At 40.6% G+C, this 21,667-nt stretch overlaps 1 protein-coding gene across 2 annotated transcripts; it reads right to left on the bottom strand.

The window, feature by feature from the left end:
• Window positions 1-655: 655 nt before the first annotated feature.
• Window positions 656-13,598, bottom strand: gucy2d (guanylate cyclase 2D, retinal). Of its 2 annotated transcripts, XM_085288754.1 has the most exons (20): window positions 13,221-13,598; window positions 13,009-13,058; window positions 10,526-11,526; window positions 10,006-10,307; window positions 9,508-9,880; window positions 9,326-9,410; window positions 9,141-9,255; window positions 8,874-8,993; window positions 8,684-8,764; window positions 8,366-8,542; window positions 8,129-8,282; window positions 7,878-8,027; window positions 7,594-7,742; window positions 7,349-7,512; window positions 6,648-6,840; window positions 5,079-5,253; window positions 4,153-4,251; window positions 3,427-3,521; window positions 3,249-3,331; window positions 656-3,088 (listed from the first exon to the last, which is right to left on the bottom strand). In XM_085288754.1, exons 3-20 carry the CDS (start codon window positions 11,388-11,390, stop codon window positions 3,004-3,006), a joined length of 3,465 nt encoding a protein of 1,154 aa, XP_085144880.1. In that variant the 5' UTR covers window positions 11,391-11,526; window positions 13,009-13,058; window positions 13,221-13,598; the 3' UTR covers window positions 656-3,003. The 2 variants fall into 2 exon arrangements, with proteins under 2 accessions (XP_085144880.1, XP_085144879.1); XM_085288753.1 differs by lacking the exon at window positions 13,009-13,058 and having other exon boundaries at window positions 13,110-13,598.
• Window positions 13,599-21,667: the final 8,069 nt, after the last annotated feature.

Below are 21,667 nucleotides of genomic sequence, written 5' to 3'. Positions count from 1 at the left end.
TGTCTCATGCTGTAGATGATAGTCTGTAGTTAAATCTGAGGGGTGTGATTGCACCAAAAAGTGCCAAAAAAGGTTTGGCACAGCAACCTGTCAACATGTTCTCATAGCAGCCCTTGTTAGTGGCAGTAGAAAGAATTGCTTTTGAGCTGTCATTGTCCTCGGGGACAATTCCTGGTAGCGGCGCAGACACAGTCTGTTCTTAAATTTGTTTACAATGTGCAGGGTATTGCATAGAAGTTGCATTATGTAAAGCCTTCCTTACATTTTCATTTGATTGTTCCACTACAGAATAAAGCAGAGTCACACCAGCCCAAGTAAGGTCAAAGCTTGTTAGCATCACTGGCTCAGCAAAGTGGGGAGTTTCACGACTCACACTGAGCTGCTGCATTTTCTTAAATAAGCGTAGTTTTAATGTAGCTCGTGGTTTAATGCTCCATCAGCACTGCTTCAAACCTTATACCCTTAAAACATGCATGAACAGATTTCACAGCTTCAACCCACCTGTGATTTATATTGTGATTTACTGTTTTTTTACTGAATTTTATTGGCTCATTTCAAAAGCATATTGCAGTGTAGCGTCAGGGCATCATCTGGGAAAATATCCGCGACACACTCAGCAGTAGGCAGACAAACATAAGAAGACACAATCTTCACTAAAACACATTTTATTTACAGAAACACAGTGATATCACTTTGAAAATGAACAATACAGTGCATTCAGTATTGATGAGATCTATGTGTTTGGCAAATTGTTTAAAAAAAAGGAGTAGGTCTTACCTATAGGCCTACCACAGAATTAAATGAAAGAAAGAAATATTCAGACCACTTTCCCCATGTTTGTCCTCTTGATTCGGGACCTTCCAGGTTGTCTTCATCTGGGGTTTAATCACGCCTGGAAAGGGTGCTAAACACTTAATGGTGTGAAAGACTACACCACAAGCAACCTGATAATCAAGTCATCAGACCTCTGTTTTTTTGTCCATATGCTGAGCTGCTGCGACAAACTGCTGTAGGTTAAAAGTGGCCAGCAGCCAGCTGCCTGCAGCCTGAAAACTGCTTTTAGAGGAAAATCACATCCTCACATTGTCTGCCTATTGTTGCTTCAATATCAGTGCCGTGGCAGACAATTAGCAAGGCGACACAGAGTGAGAGAACAATGTGGCTGCTGGCTTTTTGAATACACCGTGATAAAACCCTCATGTTTTGTTGATATCTCCTGTTGTGTCAGGGGTTTAGGGAACTCGAGCAGGAAACATTTCAAAAATCCCCTAAACCTGCAGGACACAAAGAAAAAATAACTATGTACACATGTACAGTATATACATCCCCAAGCCAAAGACAAGTGACTCAGAGGACTCCACCCTCCTGTTCTCCTATTTTCCTCTTCACATGCATCTGCGATATGTTCTGTAAAACAGGATTCCCTAGGGATGGGCATCGGAGGTGGACGTGCAATCTCAGAGGAACTTTAGATACTGCCGCAGTTTGGAGAGTTCCCAAACAAAAATTCAGACATTTTCCTGCAGAAGATGGCGATACACATGAAAAATCCAAGTCTGTTGAAGCATGTTATTAGAGATCATTTCAGTCCATTGATTCAAACGTTCTGTGCATCAGTGCAGAACACACATACTGTATTAAATAAGGTCTTCCTATTACTGTCTTGTTAAGACCCCGTTGAACACGCAGCACGTTCAGTCATGCATGCAGCGTGTTTCAGTAATAGGCTGCATGCAGTGTTAGTGCACTGTTAGTGACAAATGGTTTGGGCCTTACATCCTTTATGTTTTGATAGAAAATGTCAACATAGTGTAAAGCAGTTCACATTTAATTAGAAAGAACACACAGCTAATGTAGTCTCACAAAGAAAAGAGAGTATTACAGCGAGAGAAGCATAACGCCGATGCGCATGATAAAGAAGAATAGAATAAAGAAGTATTTGTTATTAAGTGGTGTGTTTGATGAATTTTTAAATTTACTGTTTTCAAAACTTAAAAAAGCAAACACAAAAAATATTAATTTTTTTGATTAATATTGCGAATTACAGTCATTTACTTACATTCACAAACAGAAAAGAATAATTTAAGTGGTCGAATCATTTCAGTTCAGATCAGAATTTTTTTGTTTTAAATGAGTTTTTGTCAGATTTCTAAAAATATTTATGCTTACTTGCATAAATAAATTTGTTAAGCACTGCATATTGTTGATATCCAGCTAGAAACAAACAGGCCACAGATGTAAATCAAATTTTTTAAGACCAAGTGGCCAAAGAGGAATTGTGTTTATTTTTTAGATATATTTTAATAAAACTATAAAATATTAAATCCACCATGTTTTAATGTATATATAGATTTTGATCACTTTTGGGTGGCATGGCTTCTTCCATCATCTGTAAACAACACTGCCGCTACAAAAGCAAAATCAGAGCTACCCTCGACCTGAGCTCCGAATGTGCTATCCAGGTTTGCAGCTGAAATTGCTATAAAAATGTATTAATGTTTTCATTCTGTGCTGTTGTGACAGGGTTAATGCCTCTAAAGTGAGTCCAGTGTAGACACCATTATAGCTGAGATGAATAATCAGGCAGTAATAGCTTCCACCATTAAGGTGTTTATGACAGCATCCCTCCAGAATCTCTATAAAGCACGTGGTTCAGTACAAATACATACAGTACAGTACACCAGCATTACACTTAATACTGTAATCATATTTGTAGACACCTTCGTCGTTACGCCTTTCTGTTAGGCAAAATGTGCTGTTCTATAAACCTGCACTTTTTGGATATGCAGTGTCACCTTTGTCTATTTTTGGTATAAAACATCCAATAAACATATAGAGCATAGACAGTTTCACCTACTTTTTTCATACAAGAGCAAAGGATTGATTGATGTGATTAATATAGAAATTTTCTTTAGTCTTGTGTGTAGTTGCTGTCAGATATTGCATGTTCAACTTTTCAGTCAATGATCTACCTCTGATCACTTTCCAATGATAAACCACGGGCTAGTTTGTCTTCTTCTGTCGATCCAGGAATTTTTGTCTTCTGTCGGCGGGTATCTCTTCTAAACTGATCACATGAGTGCATCCCCTGTAATAGGAAACACACCTTTTTATGCACCGTAAATTGGAACAAAGAAAACAACAAGCAACTTTGATTGCAGTAACTTTTTCTTTAAAATGATCAAAACGGATTCAGTCGGACAAATTGCATCTATTAACATGTGTAAATGACAGAACCATTCTCTTACCCTGGAAGGTCTCGAGGATCAGGCAGAGGTTTGGTGAAATCCTCTTTACCCACCAACCAATAAGTGGTCTCAATACCTTTTCCCTACAAATAAACAATCATCAGCAATCAGTTGCTAAGAGCACATATCTAATGCTTCAGCAGGTGTAGAGGTTAGCGTCCCTTTTCATTTTATTTACCTTTAACTCTGTCAGACCTCTGACATCAATTTTATATCCGAGGTTCAAGCTCTTCAGGACATCAACTGTGCTTTGGTTGACATGGATTCTGTAAGCTGTGCAAATACAGGTGAAACCTTAGCTTTGGTACAGGTACACAGTTTAATATAAAATCTTGGGCTTGGAGCATTCCTGGGTTTAAAATGACTAAGTCTACAAGACTGGGCAGAAAACAGACTGTTCTTCTGAGGTTAAGCCACTTGGTGGCAGCATATTACCCATCAGTATAATCATGTAGCACATAACTGTTACTTTAGATTAAGTTTGACTGAAACTACCACTGATAAGTTGAATGTGAATGTTTTTCAATACAAATTTTTAATTACAATTATTTACTGAGAACATTATTAAATGAGAGGGTTTTTTTTTTTCTAAATTTCCTTTTCTTTTTTCCTTTTTTAAATTACAGGGCATTTACTAAATGTGTGCACCTTGTAGAAGGTTGCCAAGAAAAACTTGGTCATTGACGGCATTTATTCCGAAACTTTAAATTGGCCTCTAATTCTGCTGATAGCCTTAAAGGATTAGGAAGGACTCCTCACTCAAAGCCCTATTTAGCTTCAAGCAGCATGCACACAAATTGAAAGACACCTGACCTCCCTCCCACTATTCCAGCATTAGAAAAAAAGAAAAAGAGAGTGAAAGAAAGAAACATGTGGTTCATACAATCATGCACAAGACACTCACGCAATGCCGTGGACTCCATTCGAGATGCTGTGTTGACAGTGTCTCCAAACAGACAGTACCGAGGCATCGTAAGGCCGACTACTCCTGCTACAACTGGGCCTACAAACAACAGTACATATAGGTTACAAAGACTTCCTCCATAACAATACCTTAAATATTCTTTATACTGGTATGCTTTTAAGCCTTTTTCTCTACAGTTTCAACCCAATATATAAAAATATAGCTCTTGTGCACATAAAGAAAGTCACAGTATAGAGTCACAAATCCAGAGTATGCAGTGTGTTAATTGGATGACAGCACTCTAAGTGGATAGTGTTTTACTCTTCCAGGAATAAGCTTCAGACACAGATAAAGGAGGTAAAAATGCCTCCTCGTCATTGCAGCTTTAGTCCCTGTAGTTCTATTTCTCTGAATTCCCTTTGGATTTAATTTGCACGGTTTTACTTTTTACGCATGTATTTGGCTTTTATAAACAGGTGTGTGGATAGATCATTATTGACCTTTTTCTTCAGATTAAATTCTAAACCCAGAATTTTTTTTATAATTATTTATAATAATAATAATTTTTTCTTTCATCCTGTCTCTCTCTTCCCAACCGGTCATGGTAGATGGCCGCCCCTCGCTGAGCCTGGTTCTGCTGGAGGTTTCTTCCTGTCAAAAGAGAGTTTTTCCTTCCCACTGTTGCCAAAGTGCTTGCTCATAGGGGGTCATTTGATTGTTGGATTTTCTCTGTAAGTATTATTGTAGGGTCTACCTTAAAAATATAAAGCGCCTTGAGGCATCTGTTGTTGTGATTTGGAGTTGTATAAATAACATTGAATTGAATTTCACAGCACGCCCAGTAAGGAATCTTCGTGAGAAGCTTAAAGCTTAAATCACACATTCAGGGTTTGTCACATCACAGAAAGGATGAACACATTATTTACCACTGTGCAGGCCAACACGTATTCTGATTTTGAGATCAGGCATGTGCCTCGCCTTGAAGGTTCCAATGCAGTGGAGGATGTCAAGAGACATGTTGGCCATTTCAGCTGCATGGCGATTGCCGTTCCTGTTGGGGACCCCTGATGCTACCATGTAGGCATCTCCAATAGTTTCCACCTAGAAGAGAAAAAGAGGAGAGTTGAACACAAACTGATACCATATAAGTCAAAAGTTTGGACACACCCTCTCATTCAGTGTTTTTTCTTTATTTTTACTACTTTCTACATTGTAGACACATCAAATATATGAAGCAAGATATATGGAATTATGTAGCAAAGACAAAATGATAAATAACTCTAAATGTGTCTTATATTTTAGATTCCTCAAAGTAGCCACTCTTTGCTTTGTCAACAGCGCTGCAAACCCTCGGCCTTCTCTCAATAAGCTTCACGATGTAGTCACCTAAAACGGTTTTCACTTCACAGGTGCGCCTTGTCAGGGTTCATTTGTGGAGATTTCTTGCCTTGGGACCATCAGTTGTGTTGTGCAGAAGTACACAGCTGACAACTGTTGGAATTCATATTAAGGTAAGAACCAACCAGCTAAGTAAAGCGAAACGACAGTCCATTATTTTAAGAACTAAAGGTCAGTCAGTTCAGAGCAGTCACAAAAACCATCAAGCACTACGACAAAACTGCCTCTAATGAAGACCGTCCCAGAAAAGGAAGACCAAGAGTCACCTCTGCTGTTGAGGATAAATACATCCGAGTCACCAGCACCTCAGATTAGAGCCCAGATCAATGCCGCACAGAGTTCAAGTAGCGGGCTCATCTCTACATCAACTGCTCAGAGGAGACTGCACGAATCAGGCCTTTATGGTCAAATAGCCGCCAGTCGCCCTAAACCCAATCAAGATGGTTTGGGATGAGATGGACTGCAGAGTAACAGCATGAGGGCCAACAAGTGTTCAGCATCTCTGGGAACAGTAAGCAAAGTAAGCAAAGCATGTCTATTTTGAAGAATCCAAAATATAAAACATGTTTTAACTTATTTCACACTTTTCTTTTCTTCACTACATAATTCATATGTGCTCATTCATAGTTTTGATGCCTTCAGTCAGAATCTACAATGTAAATAGTCATCTAAATAAAGAAAAAACATTAAATGGGAAGGTGTGTCTTTGATGATGATGATTACATATCTCTGGGTAGCTCCTAATTTTTTCCCAAAAGGATGACAATAAAGGAATAACAAAGGAGCTACAGGAAAGAAATGACATGGCTACAATAACACATCAGTTATCAGTTAAATCTATGTCGTTTCTAGTAAACTTTGATTGGTCATTACATAAATATATTCTATATAATACTGTAATATAATATAAAATACTATATATATATATATATATATATATATTACATTTTGTTTTCCAGGACAGATGAAGGAAGCAGCAATGGAGCATAATGGCATGTAACATGGGGAAACGAACCATGGGAGGTGGAGCAAAGGCTCAGCCTGAGTGCAGCTACCTGGGTGACATTTATGTCATGTGTTGGTATTTCAACATTCACCTTGTAGACATCATGCAGCAGAATGATAGCATCAAAAAGTGAGTAGAGGTCATTGAGTAGGTTGACCACCTCAATGGGTTCGCTAAGAGATGAAATGGTGGAGAAGCCCACAATGTCACTGAAGTACAGCGTGATCTGATTGAAATGCTCTGGTTTGACAGGCTTGCCTGTCTTCAGTGCCTGGGCCACAGACCTAAAGGAGAAATGGATAAGTGGAAAATGAAATGTTCAGGACATACAGACGATTACAGACATTCAGCTTTAGTCCTTATTTCTAAAAACATGTGCAAGAACTACGTATCAATATGGAGTCAACAGTTTAATACAGATCTGTTTCTATATGTTCTTTTATGACTATATGACTAAAATAAATTCAGCTTTTTGTTTAATGAGACAACTGAAAAAAATCTCATCTCATAGTTTCTGAGCATTGCTTAATGGTACATTTATTAATGTTTCAACAAATCAGAGAATAACTGGAATACACCTGAGATATTTCTGTATAACTCCACAAATTTGTCTCAAATAATTTCTACAGTGTGCAGCAAGCCTCTGAACCAAGAACTGATCCAGCAACAGCTTGAGGTGTTGACTGATCTGCAAACCCCAGAAGGTAATCATGTTTAAAACTCAATACTTATGGCTATGGAGTCAATACTGTCATGTCTTTCATGTGCTAATGAAAGCTGATGGAAACTCACTTGGGCAACATCTGAGCCACCAGATTGTCAGTCTTCTGCCTCTCCACCTCCAGCTCCTCCGTCCTCTCTCTGATCAGATCCTCTAAGTTGGAGGAGTACTGTTCCAACATGCGCAGCATGGAGTCAATGATGTTGGTTTTCTTTCCCTTGGTGATGCTCTTGAACTGTCACATGGAGAGAAAAACTCAGCTGTGTCCACCTAGCTACAGACTAACATGTGAAAACATACAAACATGTGTTTATACCTGTTTGAAGATATCATCAAAGGTCGGCCTCCGCTCTGGTTCTTCGCTCCAGGCCTGTTTCATGACCTGTATCACGTCCACCGGGGCCTCCTCCACTGATATGACAGGCCGACACAAAGGCGGAGGCTCCTTGACCTTGTTGATAATCTCTGTCATCATACACATAAACAAAAAACCCGCCCAGGCAGAAACATTAGTGCAAGATTTAGTTTACCCAGTCTTGTCAGCTAACTGTGATTTAAACTGTTAATGAAAAGTACTAAAAGTAGTAGCATATTACTTACCTTTGGGAGGCATGTCCAACATGCAGAAAGGTGCAGAGCGGGAGATGACCTCCTGGCAAACAATGGAGAAACTGTAGACATCACCTGCAAAAGTGCCCCTCCTCCTCTCTCTAGAACTTCGCAGCAGCTCAGGAGCCGTCCAAAGTAGATCTTTTTTTTTTTTATCAAGTGCACAGTTAGTAAAAAATGATACATGCAAACAAAACTTACAATAATAATTATTACGTGGATGTGCATGCGCATGCACTCACCCTCTGGCTTTTCATCTGTGTCAATATTTTGGACAATCCAAATCTCATTGAACCCGTAATCTGTCACCTTCAGCACAAAACGCCCATCTACCACACAGTTACGGGATTTGAGTCGACCGTGGATGATATCGCGATGGTGCAGGTACTTCATACCCTGATGCCAGTTTGTAGAAATGTGTGACAAACATGGTAAAATAAGATATGAAACACTGACAGATCACCTCATAGATCTCTTACCCGGATCAGATCCGATAACAAGGAAGACTTGAACATCCAGTCGAGACGCACTTCTTCATTGCTGAGCAAATCCTCCAAGCTGCCCCTGGTGCAGTGCTCGATCACAACACCAAAGATCCCAGAGTCGAAGAACAGCCCCAGTAACAGATTGAGGTTCTCGTGCCTCATTTCTCTGAGCTGAGAAGCAAACAGTGGCAATATTAGATATAGTTCACTGTAGCTTTTGTGATCAGGGTGTTAAGGCAAATTCAGATGACCAAATGGTTTCTGGCTACAGTTAAGATTCAGTTATCCATTAAATAACATATTTTCATTTACCTTGACAAAGACATTCTCAGTGCTGTTATAGACGTTTGATACTGATCCAGCAGGGCATTTCTTCAGCCAAACCCAGTCACCCTGGCATTTAAACAAACAACAAAGTCATCGTGACACCAAAAACATCAAAAAGACTTCAGCTTCTAAACATTGTACTGAAGTTTACTGAATGTGAACATCTGACTCTCACCTCAAAAACAGCAATATTCGAGCTGTCTGGCGTGGAGGCCAAGTAGCTACGGCCGGACACTGAGTGGTGAGGCGTCTTCATATCCCCCTGGCTTTTTGCTATACTGTCATCATTTAGCTTCTGCTCACACACAGGGTTCAAAGAGGATGTGTAAACTCAGAGTAAACAATGTGCAGCTTTCATACAGTCCATACTACTGTAGGTATGTAGTGCGTGCATTTCAGAGAGAAGCCAAAGACAGCAGTATTGATTCAGCACAGAACTCACCCGCTTGCTGACTTGGGTATTGATGAAGACCAGGTCATCAAGGGTCAGGACCACCTTGGTCGATCCGCTACTGTGGCCACCACCTCCAAAGCTGAACCCAACTTTGCCATCTCTCCTGAAAAGACCGAAAACAATCATTACATATTTTCCAAGCTACACAAGCCTGAACAAAATCAGATACATACCTGTAGCGAAGAAAGATGTTTACTAAAAATCCAATCAACGAAATGAACATCAGGAAAAGCAAGAAGACAGCAGCCGAATTTATGCCTTGGGAGAGAACCACAAAGATAGTTTGAATGCACTAAAGTCAGCATTGGCTTATTTTTAAATTTGTTTTTAGCAATGGCACTACAAGCACAATCACCTCCAGTACAGGCAAAGTATGGGCTAAACCAGCAGGTTGAGTCTTTGTAGGGAGTGCTCCCTGCAAAATGGATTGAACGGCCGAGATATTTCAAGCCCCCGCTCTTGCTGTCCGTGTGAGAAGCATGAAGCGAATGAGTGGAGTACAGGGTGTTGCCAATGCCGCTGTAGTCCAGGACCACATATTGAGCTTGCATGCCTTCACCGTTCCTGCCAGCCCTCAGGGGCTGATTGAATCCTTCAAACTCAAAGCCACCCTCGCCATCGGCCAGGATCCGACCAGTTACCCAGTGGCCTTCTCTATCGCGGGCCTGCTCAACAGCCATAGCTGTGTAGTACATCATATTGTAGATGGTGCCAAAGAATGGAGAAACCTTAAAGAAGGGACAGCACAGTAGCCATTTAAACTTCAGATTTGTGTCTTTTTCCTATCCTTCGAGATTTGTCTTTTACTTTCTGTCATTTCTTAATGAAGTAGATTCTTATTAGATGTTCTCACCTGCTCTGGGGGAGTGCTGGTACGTATTTCATAGCTGTCCTGTGCTTGTTTGAAGGCCTCGTAGAAATTGCGTTCACCAGAGTCCATGGTGATAGTTAAAACTCCATCAAAGGCTTTCCGGAGCTTGGTGTCATTGCCCAGCATATAGTAGGGTGCATCATTGTAGGGTAGTGAGTAGAGAAGGGTGTCGTAGGGAATGAACACATAGCCACGATCAATCATGCGCATAGCCGAGGCTGTTGTCAGAAGTTGGTACTGGGCTTGGCCACCAATCAGGACTGAGGGCATGCACATGATGACCACTAGAAAAGTAAAGTTTAAAGACAGTTTATAATCCCAATTCATGTGAAATATAGCATGTGCAGGCTTTGTAACTCTATGAGGTCTGATTAGCTTAGTTACTCTACCCTAACCTGAACCCCAACCCTATGTTTTGGAAATTAAAGGAAAAAAAAGAATATTCAGATATCACATCACAGTCGTTTTGTTCAAGTTGAACTGTGTTTTTTTAGCAACTCACCTCTGACCCGGTCTGTCTCCCGCACTTTTGTCAAAGCTGCCCGAGGCCCTTCTTTGTTGTTCTCCATTGTGACCACTGGTTTAACAGGCAGGCCAAGGGCCCTAAGTGAAGAGGCCAGCTCATGCCCTGTGGCTTCCCACAAGTCTGACTCCTCTGAGATTATGGCCACGTGGGCCCACCGAAAAAATCGCAACACTGTAAAAATTACATGAGAGGAGAGTGGCAGTGGCCTCATGAAACTAGGATACATATGTCCTTTATTCATATTGGGTTTGAGGCAGGCCCAGGAAAGATGCCCAAGATCCCACTCTTTGGCGTACAAAGCAGCTGAGGAGCAGTAGCCTGGGTTGGCTGGGCCCAAGTAAGCAGCTGCATAACCTTTGAGCCCAGCAAAGCGAGCCAGGGCACGGGATGACTGGCAGTCCTCATTGATCAGCTTGTAGTCATACCAGTAGCCTTTACTGAGGTAGGTGTTCTTGTTTATGCGGTTGATGGCAAGGCTGGCAGCCAAGTCAGGGAGGGCTTTTGAGTATAGTACGTCACATGTCCAGGGTCCAACTAGAGCCATTGTGAAAGTGGTTGCAGAGGCTTGATGGGGGAAAAATGAGACTATGAGGAAGGGCAAAAGAAGCCAGTTCCTCCACCAGCTCCTGGTGTGTTGCAGGGCAGATGATAGCAGCTGCGGTCTGGATGATAATGACCTTTTTGACAATGATGACGATGCTGAAAAAGATTCAAATCGACTACATCCGCTGAAAGTGTCTGTCCATATATGTTTTTTTCTCCTCCCTTTTATGAAGTTGTGCTGCCATCGCGGGTGGTAGGAGAGGTTGTGCAGACAGCAGGGGTCTATGTGTTGTGCCATTTTCTCACACAGCTGTTTAGATGCTTCACACACAGAAGGCTAGTGGTGGCTGTTTAGCGTGAGAGTTTCTCTGTAAATGGGAATGTCTCCCTCTAGTCCAAAGCTGGACAGGTGACAGCACGACTCCAAGCCATCACTGCCAACGAAAAAAAAGGTGGAAAGCATGAGAAATGTTGTAGAACGACATTTAATCTGATCTGTGTTTGGGTCCTCTGGTTTTAAAATGCATCTATCAACACATAAGCTAGCCTCACATCCCACTGCGATGTTTTATTTAACAGAACATAATGTTGAATCTAATTAGTTATCCATCTGCTTCGGTGATGAAATGGTGCCCAGTGTCCCTGTCCTGTTCCTCTGAGAATTAATGGCATGTGAGTAACAAGCTGATTAGCTCTGCCCAGGCCATGCAGTTCAAATGGCAGATAACACAGAGCTAAATCTGGCCATCTCTTTATTTAGTCTAACTTCCTTTACCCTTCCAAAGTCTTTCATTTCTTGTTTTCTCTGAAATCCAACTTCCTCAAATCAGCTTCTAGAAAAATCTAAAAAAAAAAAAAAAAAACTAAAAGAAAAACAACAACAAAAAATTTTAAAGTGCAAAGCTTAGCTTAGCAGGCCGTACATAGGTGATTCGGGTTCACCTTTAAGAGACACATAAGCTATTTTCTAATTTTTAACTGGAATTTCTGGCCAATACAAACTGAATTTATTGAAATAAATGTAAAGTATCCTATATAAGTGTTAACACAACTGGAAATTCAATATATATTGCAATTTGATAATTCACATTTTTAGTGGTATTAAGTATGAGCACTGACAGCAGAGCAAAAGGCCTCAGTAGCTTGCTTCTGGTCGGGCTAGAAAACAGTTTGGAAATGTTCCCATACATATTTTTATATACATAAATAAAATATGTATTGGAACATAAATATAAAAGATTTAGTCATCATCTTAACCCTGTAATGTCAAGTGTATCATATTTTATACATGAGTTTTTGAGACCTTTACAGCGTGATTTTAACCCTAACCCATTTATATGTTAAGCAATAAATTCCACAATAAAGGATGAATGTAGAAAAAAATCTTCAAATTAAAGCTCAGACATGCATGCAAAATATTTTTATTTTATTTTTTTATGTGTTGTCTGTTTTTGTCAGAAGATTTAAGAAACACTCCAGCTTCAAACACATATTTTTTTGGGAATTATTTCATGCTTTAAGCTTTAAATGCTAAAAGTGTCAGATTACTTTTTAAAAAAAATAAATAAATAAAAATAAAGGTAAATCACAGAGAAGTTAAAACTCTTCTAAATTAGATTTCTTGATAAACAAATGTTAAACTACAAATTTCAGTGTTCTTAGCCTGTCCTAAAGCTAAGTTAAAGCACATGAGTAGCAACCATCAAGGCTCCTGAAAGTGGCTAATGCTGACTTTGGCTTATCAGTTGCTAATATCTTAAGAGGAGCAGGGACTAGAATGTACTAAGCTTGTTCTGATATGCCACTGAAAATTGCATCATTTTATTGAGTTAAATACCCCAAAAGTCTATTTCAAATTCAAAGACAGATCTAGTTTACAAGAGAAAAGTCAGTGCTTGAAATTTCCGTGGCCTCACCTATACAGAAGCGGCTGATGAACACATTCCTTTCATTAATAGTGACCGACCTATGGAAGAGAATTCAATAAAATAAATGTTACAAGAAAATAAATTCTGACCTGGAGCAGTTTTTCTACAAAGGAGCCATGTCAGGGTTGCAGTTTGTCCTTCAGCACCATCCGAGCTCCAGGTGGATTAAGAATACTAAAGCACCCAGCAGGAGCAGTTACCTGTGGTCCTTTGTTGAAAAAAACTACCATATGTAATCCAAAAGTCACGTGAAGTAAAAAGTAAACAAATAAATAAATAAAATCAGCTATCTCCACTTGTACCTAAAGTTCCCAAAGACAATACTGAAAATGACACATATCCACATTTCCAGTAGCTTAGCCTCGCTTTCGTTCTTCCTGTCCCTGGCTTGGATTGGGACCAGTCTGAAAGCACTGAGTAATGGGATGGTGCGTGAGAAGAAGCGCAGCTCTGATCCAGAGTTTGGATTGGCTAAAAATAGACTGGCAGACAGCTGGGGACAGTAACAAGTAAATGGAAGAAAGAAATGGAAGAGTGAGAAGGACTGACAAGCTTTGACTTCTTAACCTTCCTTAGCTTTTAATCCACGGTGTGGAAAGAGAGTGTGTGGGGGGCGGGAGTAGAAGCACATCCAGATGGACAGTCGGACCAATCAGAGCCGGGATGAACTGGTGAGAAAATAGTGCTTCACAATGAGCATGACCAAAAGATGCTCAGATTATATAAGTATATTAAATCAGTCTTAGGTATTAGGAAAGCATAAAGACAAGAGAAGGTATAATATCCCGTGCAGTACTCCTCATACAGTGGGGCAAAAAAGTATTTAGTCAGCCACCGATTGTGCAAGTTCCCCCACTTAAAATGATGACAGAGGTCAGTAATCTGCACCAGAGGTACACTTCAACTGTGAGAGACAGAATGTGAAAAAAAAATCCATGAATTCACATGGTAGGATTTGTAAAGAATTTATTCGTAAATCAGGGTGGAAAATAAGTATTTGGTCAATAACAAAAATACAACTCAATACTTTGTAACATAACCTTTGTTGGCAATAACAGAGGTCAAACGTTTACTATAGGTCTTTACCAGGTTTGCACACACAGTAGCTGGTATTTTGGCCCATTCCTCCATGCAGATCTTCTCGAGAGCAGTGATGTTTTGGGGCTGTCGCCGAGCAACACGGACTTTCAACTCCCGCCACAGATTTTCTATGGGGTTGAGGTCTGGAGACTGGCTAGGCCACTCCAGGACTTTCAAATGCTTCTTACGGAGCCACTCCTTTGTTGCCCGGGCGGTGTGTTTTGGATCATTGTCATGTTGGAAGACCCAGCCTCGTTTCATCTTCAAAGTTCTCACTGATGGAAGGAGGTTTTGGCTCAAAATCTCACGATACATGGCCCCATTCATTCTGTCCTTAACACGGATCAGTCGTCCTGTCCCCTTGGCAGAAAAACAGCCCCATAGCATGATGTTTCCACCCCCATGCTTCACAGTAGGTATGGTGTTCTTGGGATGCAACTCAGTATTCTTCTTCCTCCAAACACGACGAGTTGAGTTTATACCAAAAAGTTCTACTTTGGTTTCATCTGACCACATGACATTCTCCCAATCCTCTGCTGTATCATCCATGTGCTCTCTGGCAAACTTCAGACGGGCCTGGACATGCACTGGCTTCAGCAGCGGAACACGTCTGGCACTGCGGGATTTGATTCCCTGCCGTTGTAGTGTGTTACTGATGGTGACCTTTGTTACTTTGGTCCCAGCTCTCTGCAGGTCATTCACCAGGTCCCCCCGTGTGGTTCTGGGATCTTTGCTCACCGTTCTCATGATCATTTTGACCCCACGGGATGAGATCTTGCGTGGAGCCCCAGATCGAGGGAGATTATCAGTGGTCTTGTATGTCTTCCATTTTCTGATGATTGCTCCCACAGTTGATTTTTTCACACCAAGCTGCTTGCCTATTGTAGATTCACTCTTCCCAGTCTGGTGCAGGTCTACAATACTTTTCCTGGTGTCCTTCGAAAGCTCTTTGGCCTTGGCCATGGCGGAGTTTGGAGTCTGACTGTTTGAGGCTGTGGACAGGTGTCTTTTATACAGATGATGAGTTCAAACAGGTGCCATTCATACAGGTAACGAGTGGGGGACAGAAAAGCTTCTTACAGAAGACGTTACAGGTCTGTGAGAGCCAGAGATTTTCCTTGTTTGAGGTGACCAAATACTTATTTTCCACCCTGATTTACGAATAAATTCTTTACAAATCCTACCATGTGAATTCATGGATTTTTTTTTCACATTCTGTCTCTCACAGTTGAAGTGTACCTCTGGTGCAGATTACTGACCTCTGTCATCATTTTAAGTGGGGGAACTTGCACAATCGGTGGCTGACTAAATACTTTTTTGCCCCACTGTACAGGAGACATTTTGTTACCAGAACAGCAACGTGTCACTCACTCAAATATACACATAAAATCTGTGCTGGGGTGAAACCTTCACTTTCAGACAGAGAGTTGTTTTCAATCTTTGCTCATCATGCACACCTTAGCATGACCTTGGTGAGAAACTTTGGCTCTAATGCAGCTGGCTGTTTTATCATTGATGCCCACTTTAAATTATAGAAATGCTACTGACCTCTTGGGTCTCGAGTCTAACAAAGGCAACTGTGTCTGTAGCTCCATATAACCCTGCTGCTTTGCATTATCCCCTTCTTACATTCAGTTCAGCTCTGTTTTATTTATACCACACCACTTGGATACATATGATATTACAATAATGTCAAAGGAAATATGACAATTACCTTTGTGCATTTCACAAACTCTCACCAAGTTAAATGTTGGTGGCAAGCTTCTTCTACCCTTAAAGTGGAGTGGAAAACCCATCACAGTGGTGCTGTACAGCCATCAAACTCATATCAGGAACATGCAGCTCCTGATCAAGATGTACTTGCAGATGGACAGGGAGGAAAGAGACAAGACAGACAGAGAGAAAGAGGACAAAACACAAACCACAAACTTAAGCCTCGAAAACATTAAGTTACGTTAACTTAAGAGGGGTGAACTACACTAACTTGTTTATTTTGAGTTTGCAGTGCTCGAGTAGGATAAGTCATTTGAAGTTAATATGGTACATCCAAGCAAAAGTTAATTACACTTCATACAAATCCTCTGTTAAGCAGATATTACAGTAGCACACACTGAAAGCAACATTATGCAGCCACAAGAGGTCTAAACACAACACAGCTGAAATAATAATCATGAGCCCCGTGAGTTTTTGCATTTGCTATTGCAGAAGTATTACATAATTCGTAAAAACAAGCACAAATTCAGTAAATTAAATGAAACAAGTTTGCACAACTGCACTGCTCTGTAGGCAGGTGAAATGTGCAGATAACTCAGTGTAAGCAACTAAACCTTTCAATTAGCATGGAATAAGTGAAATGCAATCAATTGAATCATGGAAATACTTTAAATGTCCTTCTTTGGATCAAGTGAGTGCACTGTACAAATTAGCACAGTGGCATTTATAGTGTATGCCACGAGTGCATGTTTATAACATGAAATAGCTACATTTATATGGAGTGAGCCATCGGATGGTTCAGCGTTCAGGGAGCTGGTTACATGCTGATCAGATAGCTGAGCTCTGCTTCCCATTCTACTTTTGGAAATTGTAAGACCAAGAAGTGCTCTGTTAGGATAATATGGGTATGTGAGGTCTTGAAGAACCTGGTCATTCGGGGTTTTAAATTTGAGGAGAAGGATTTTACACCAGTTTTTTCAATTTTTGGAAGTGTGCTCAGCAATTTCACTATGGCACTGCTGACCAGTCAGAGCATCTCAGAGTTATATAGGAGCAGGTTGATGGTAAAGAATTACAAAAGAATTAACAATGCACGGACTCTGGCATCACTCTGAGACAGGGTTCTTAAATTAGATATTATTGCACAGATGAAAGAAGGTGGCCCCAAAGAGTTGTTTTATGTTATCAAGGACTCCAAACTTCTGCTATCACCAAACACATGAACCTTTGGACTACTGACTCATCATCTACTCAAACAAACTGTCAATAAGACAGAAAGCAGCATAGTGTGCTTCCTATAAACCCAATGGTACTTTCCAGTTTCAGTAATAAATCGTTGAGATCACTGGCATTAAATAAAATGATTCTCTTGTCCATCAGTCTTTAAGAAGATTGTAAACTTTCACCAGTTCTGTTTAAACTGTTTCTCTGACAGAAACAATTCACGACCATTTGCAACCATTTTTTAAAGGATTTCAGCTATACTGGGGCAGGATTTAGGTCGATAAGTGGCTGAAACGCTTGGATTGAATGAAGCCTTTATTAAGTAGAGGTTTAATTACATCGGCTTTACAGCCTGTGAAACCTAGTTTGTTGATAATGCTAAAACGTACCTGTAATTTTTAAAAAATATTATCATTAAACCAATTACACCTGAGATTTTTCTTAAATAACTAGAACCTCACCTGTTAAAACAGCAAATGACTCGAGCAAACACTACTTTCTGTTTGACTGAGGCACTTTTTTCATGCAGTTTTGCATCATATTGTCCATGCAAGCCACTGCAAAATTTGGAATATATGCCTGACATAGTAGTTAGAGTCAAAAGATCAACATGAGCGCAATACATGTTTAAACAGGGAGATGTCCTGGGTGAACTGGTGCACAAAGCTTAAAACATCTGAATGTTATCTGTGGTAAGCCACTCACAATCTGCAGTGGCTCTTAAGCGCATGCAGCATGTTCAGTTCACTGCAGCCCTGCAGCTGGATTTTTAAACTAATAAGGAGGAAGGAAAACGTCACATTTTAAACATAGTATCAACAAAACAAAGACGCCCAAAAGTGATGCTCAAACACATCACCCTCTGCTGAGGCCGAGTACTGTGTCGGTGGTCTCTCCCATATGCAAGTGTGAGGATACGTTTGTTCTGTAATTAGATTAGTCAGGTGAGGCTGTGCTAAACTGGCTCCCTGCAAGCCTCTTAGTGACATGGCCAACAGCACTGACAGAAATCACTTCAAAGCAAGGTCAGACACACGGTCAGCCCAGTTGAGCGAAGAACCTGTTTGGCCTACAACAGGAGATGCAACGCTGCACAGTGCTAACAGAAGGGCATCAGCACTTCTGATCAGTAACTTCCTGACTAATTTTAGTCCTAACGCTCTTTTTGTTTGGAGCCTAACACACAATTTTACCCATGTTGAGAGGGTATAAAAGGTCAACAGGACACATTTGGAAATGACTCAGTATTTTTTAGTCTTAAGCAAACATGTAGGTCTTAAGCTGACAGTATGAAACTGGCACATTCGCGGTCACGTGGTTCGCAAAGCTGTGTGTTTCTCGGAATTACTTTCTCTCGTGAAGCAGTTTGTCACAGTAAAGTATTCATACTCTGGGAGGGCCTGTGGGAGGAGCAGTAGAAAAGCTTAGACATTTGCCTCTTATGTGACCTCACTTAATTGCTGAATTCATTTGGGAGCCTCTGCAAGTGACATCACTTAGTATTTTCAGGGTCAGAGGATTTGAGCTATGAGGCAGGGAATGCTTGAACAGCATTTGAGAACGTCACGTAAAATGTGGGTTAGGTAACAGGAAACCTCCTGTGACTGTCTGAATACACTGTCCTCAGTGAGCTGCTTCTGATCAGAGAAATGCATGTAGAAGATGGACACACACAGTGATATAAATACAAAAGTCTGTTATTATTGTTGTTGTTAACATGTGATTTTTATTTTTTTTAATTTTGTTTTTTAAGTTTTAACATTTACTCTTGGTTCAAGTATAAATTGTTCAAAATGTAAGTCATATATTAAATAGAAGTATATTGACATCAAGTAGTCCCAGCAGCTCTCTAAGTTAAATTACTGTATCTGTCAAAAGCAGCAATGACCTGTAAAGATACTGCAGCGCCCTCTGCTGGTTACTTGTAGTTTTTTCAAAGCGACACAACAGAATTAGTTGCATATCGACAGAGGTGGGTAGTAACGAGTTACATTTACTCCGTTACATTTACTTGAGTAGGTTTTTGAAAAAAATGTACTTTTAAAGTACCTTTTTTGCACGATACTTTTTACTTTTATTTGAGTGCATTTGTGAAGAAGAAACTGTACTTTTACTCTGCTACATTTGCAAAATTCGACTTGTTACTTTTTAAAAAATAATTAGTTTAACACATTAGATAACATGCCGTCAGTGGAGTTTCCGGTAACTTTTTTACCAATCAGATGTGGCCATGCAGTCACATGATCAGTTTGAAACTGTGGCAGACAGAGCAGCCCAGGAGTTTCAAAGTAGCAGCAGAGGTGGGTCGAGTATCCAAAAATTGTACTCAAGTAAGAGTAGCATTACTTTAAAATATTATTACTCAAGTAAAAGTGAAAAGTAGTCTTCAAAAAAGTTACTCGAGTAAGAGTAAAAAAGTACTTGGCAAAAAGACTACTCAAGTAGCGAGTAACTGTTTGAAATGTCCGATTTATTTTATAAATAAATGCTATCAGACAAACAAAATAAATAAATACACAAATTTTAGTATTTTCAAAAGGAATATATGTAAAAAGATCAACAAAATAAGGCACAACAATTCTAATTTCAAGATTTTCACAACATTTTTCAAACAAGCTTTTTTCACCAATACCTACAGTAAATAATATAAATATATAAACAGTGCAAACAGAGTATGCTTGGGGAGTGTGATCGTGTGTACAGCGTCTCTTTATGTCTGTCTCCACGTTGGTTGAGTGTGGAGTAAGTGCATATGAGAGCATGAGGGTGGGAATGGATGTTTGTATATGTGTGTGCCTGTATTTCTGTGTCTATATGTCAGGTTGGGTGTCAGGCGCCACCTCTCTGGGGACATCTCAGGCCCTCCAAGGTTTGGAGGCCTATCTCCCCCTACCACCACTTCCCCTGCCAGTGGCGGACTCCCTCAGACATCGGTGCGTTGGTGGTTCTTTGTGTCCGGGGATGGGCGTCCAGGTACACACCGGCTCACTCCTTGGCGGCCGCTTATCGGGGCCTGGAGCCTGGGGCTTGCTCGGGCCACTTCGGAGGTGGGGTGCCCCCGGCCTCTCGGCCTGGGGCTCAGTCACTCAGGCACGGCTGGCTGCCGGCGGAGCTCACGGGCGCGTCACTGCAACTCCCCCTGGCTTCTGCTCCGCGGCTGCTGAGTGAGCCCTCATCTGGGACTCTCCTCAGCTCTTTCTGGGACAGTGGCGCGGCTGCCCCTCTGTTGGTCTTCCTTGGTCTCTTGTGTTCTGGGGGCCTCTGGATGTCTGAAGTTTTGATCTCCTCCATACCTGCTTCATGCCCTGGAGGACGGGGCTGTGGCCCCCCCACACCCTCTAGCAGATCATTACATGAAGGAACCTTTTAAAAAAAAAAAAAAAAAAAAAACAAGCGCGTCCATGCTCACAGGTGTACACACGGGTGATCACACCCACAAACTACACCCTTTTTGGCTCCTACCTCAAAGCACACTGTGTTCTGTTGATCTTATGTGCTGCACAATAATGTTTAATATTTAGTATTTACTGTCATATTCCCATATATCATTGTGATGTTGTTTATTCTAGTACTCTTGTTCTCTTCTGCTTGTTTTCTTTTTTCTTTCTCAGCAGGTGATCCAGGTGATCGATATATGCTTTTTTTTTTTTTCTCTGCCCGTTCTGTTGGTTTTTGTTTTTTGCCCTTCTCCCCCGTCCCTCTTCTCAGCTGTTTCTCTTTCCCTCTTTCTATCTCCCCTTCTTTCCCCCAGTCAAGTCTGTCCCGTATTCAGTAAGTGAAAATAAAATAAACAATAAAAGGTGAATCAAATGGACCATTACGGCAAGGCTGGGATGGTCAATTTGGTAAAGTAAATCCGTTGGGCATCTTTCTTTGCCTTTAGATAACAATTCTGATGGCAAAAGAGTCAAACGGGACAAAAAAAACAAAAAAACCAAAAAACCCCCCCCCAAAAAAACCAGTGCAAACAATTTCCAGTGACAAGATATGCTGTAAACTATATATTAATTTTTGCTCCAAATGGCAGCAGCCTCAGAGAAAACATTAGAACGAGGCAACTTCAACATATGTACATACAAGGCAGCTCAGTTTACCATAAATTGTATGGGTGTGCATCTATTTCTGCAGATTTAGCAAAAATGTGCCATTTCTTAACTCAGTGAGATGATGGTTAAGCTTCAGCAGCAGTTTGCTCTCAAGGTTCTTTCTGTGAAGCTCTAACTGTTTAGCAGTGAACAGGAGTCCTGCACGACTGAGATGTCCTTCACAAGCTCCAGATGCAGGAAGAGCTGTATTGATTTTGCTCAACAGCTTCTTGCTGTGAGGAACGCCATGCAATAGATCCACACCTACAGTGAATGGACATGAAAAGAGACTACATGTTGCTTTTTTATATACAGTACAGATGTATAATTATGATTAATTTGCAGTTCTTGTTGGTGAGACATGTGATTTTATTTTATGTTACTTCAGAATCAGAATAATTTACTAATACTCAAGGAAATTATGTGGGTTACAGTTGCTCCAAGACAGTAACAGACTAAACTAATTATGTAATACAATAGGTTGCAGAATTTGAAATTTTAAAAACAGGACTAATATAACAAATTGCTCAATCATAAATATCAAG

This window comes from Mchenga conophoros, linkage group LG10, assembly GCF_057382185.1.
Source record: "Mchenga conophoros isolate Kocher_MC1m ecotype Shallow Benthic linkage group LG10, M_conophoros_male_GT1.1, whole genome shotgun sequence".
NCBI classification, from domain to species: domain Eukaryota; kingdom Metazoa; phylum Chordata; class Actinopteri; order Cichliformes; family Cichlidae; genus Mchenga; species Mchenga conophoros.
This window is presented reverse-complemented; position numbering and strand designations above follow the sequence as displayed.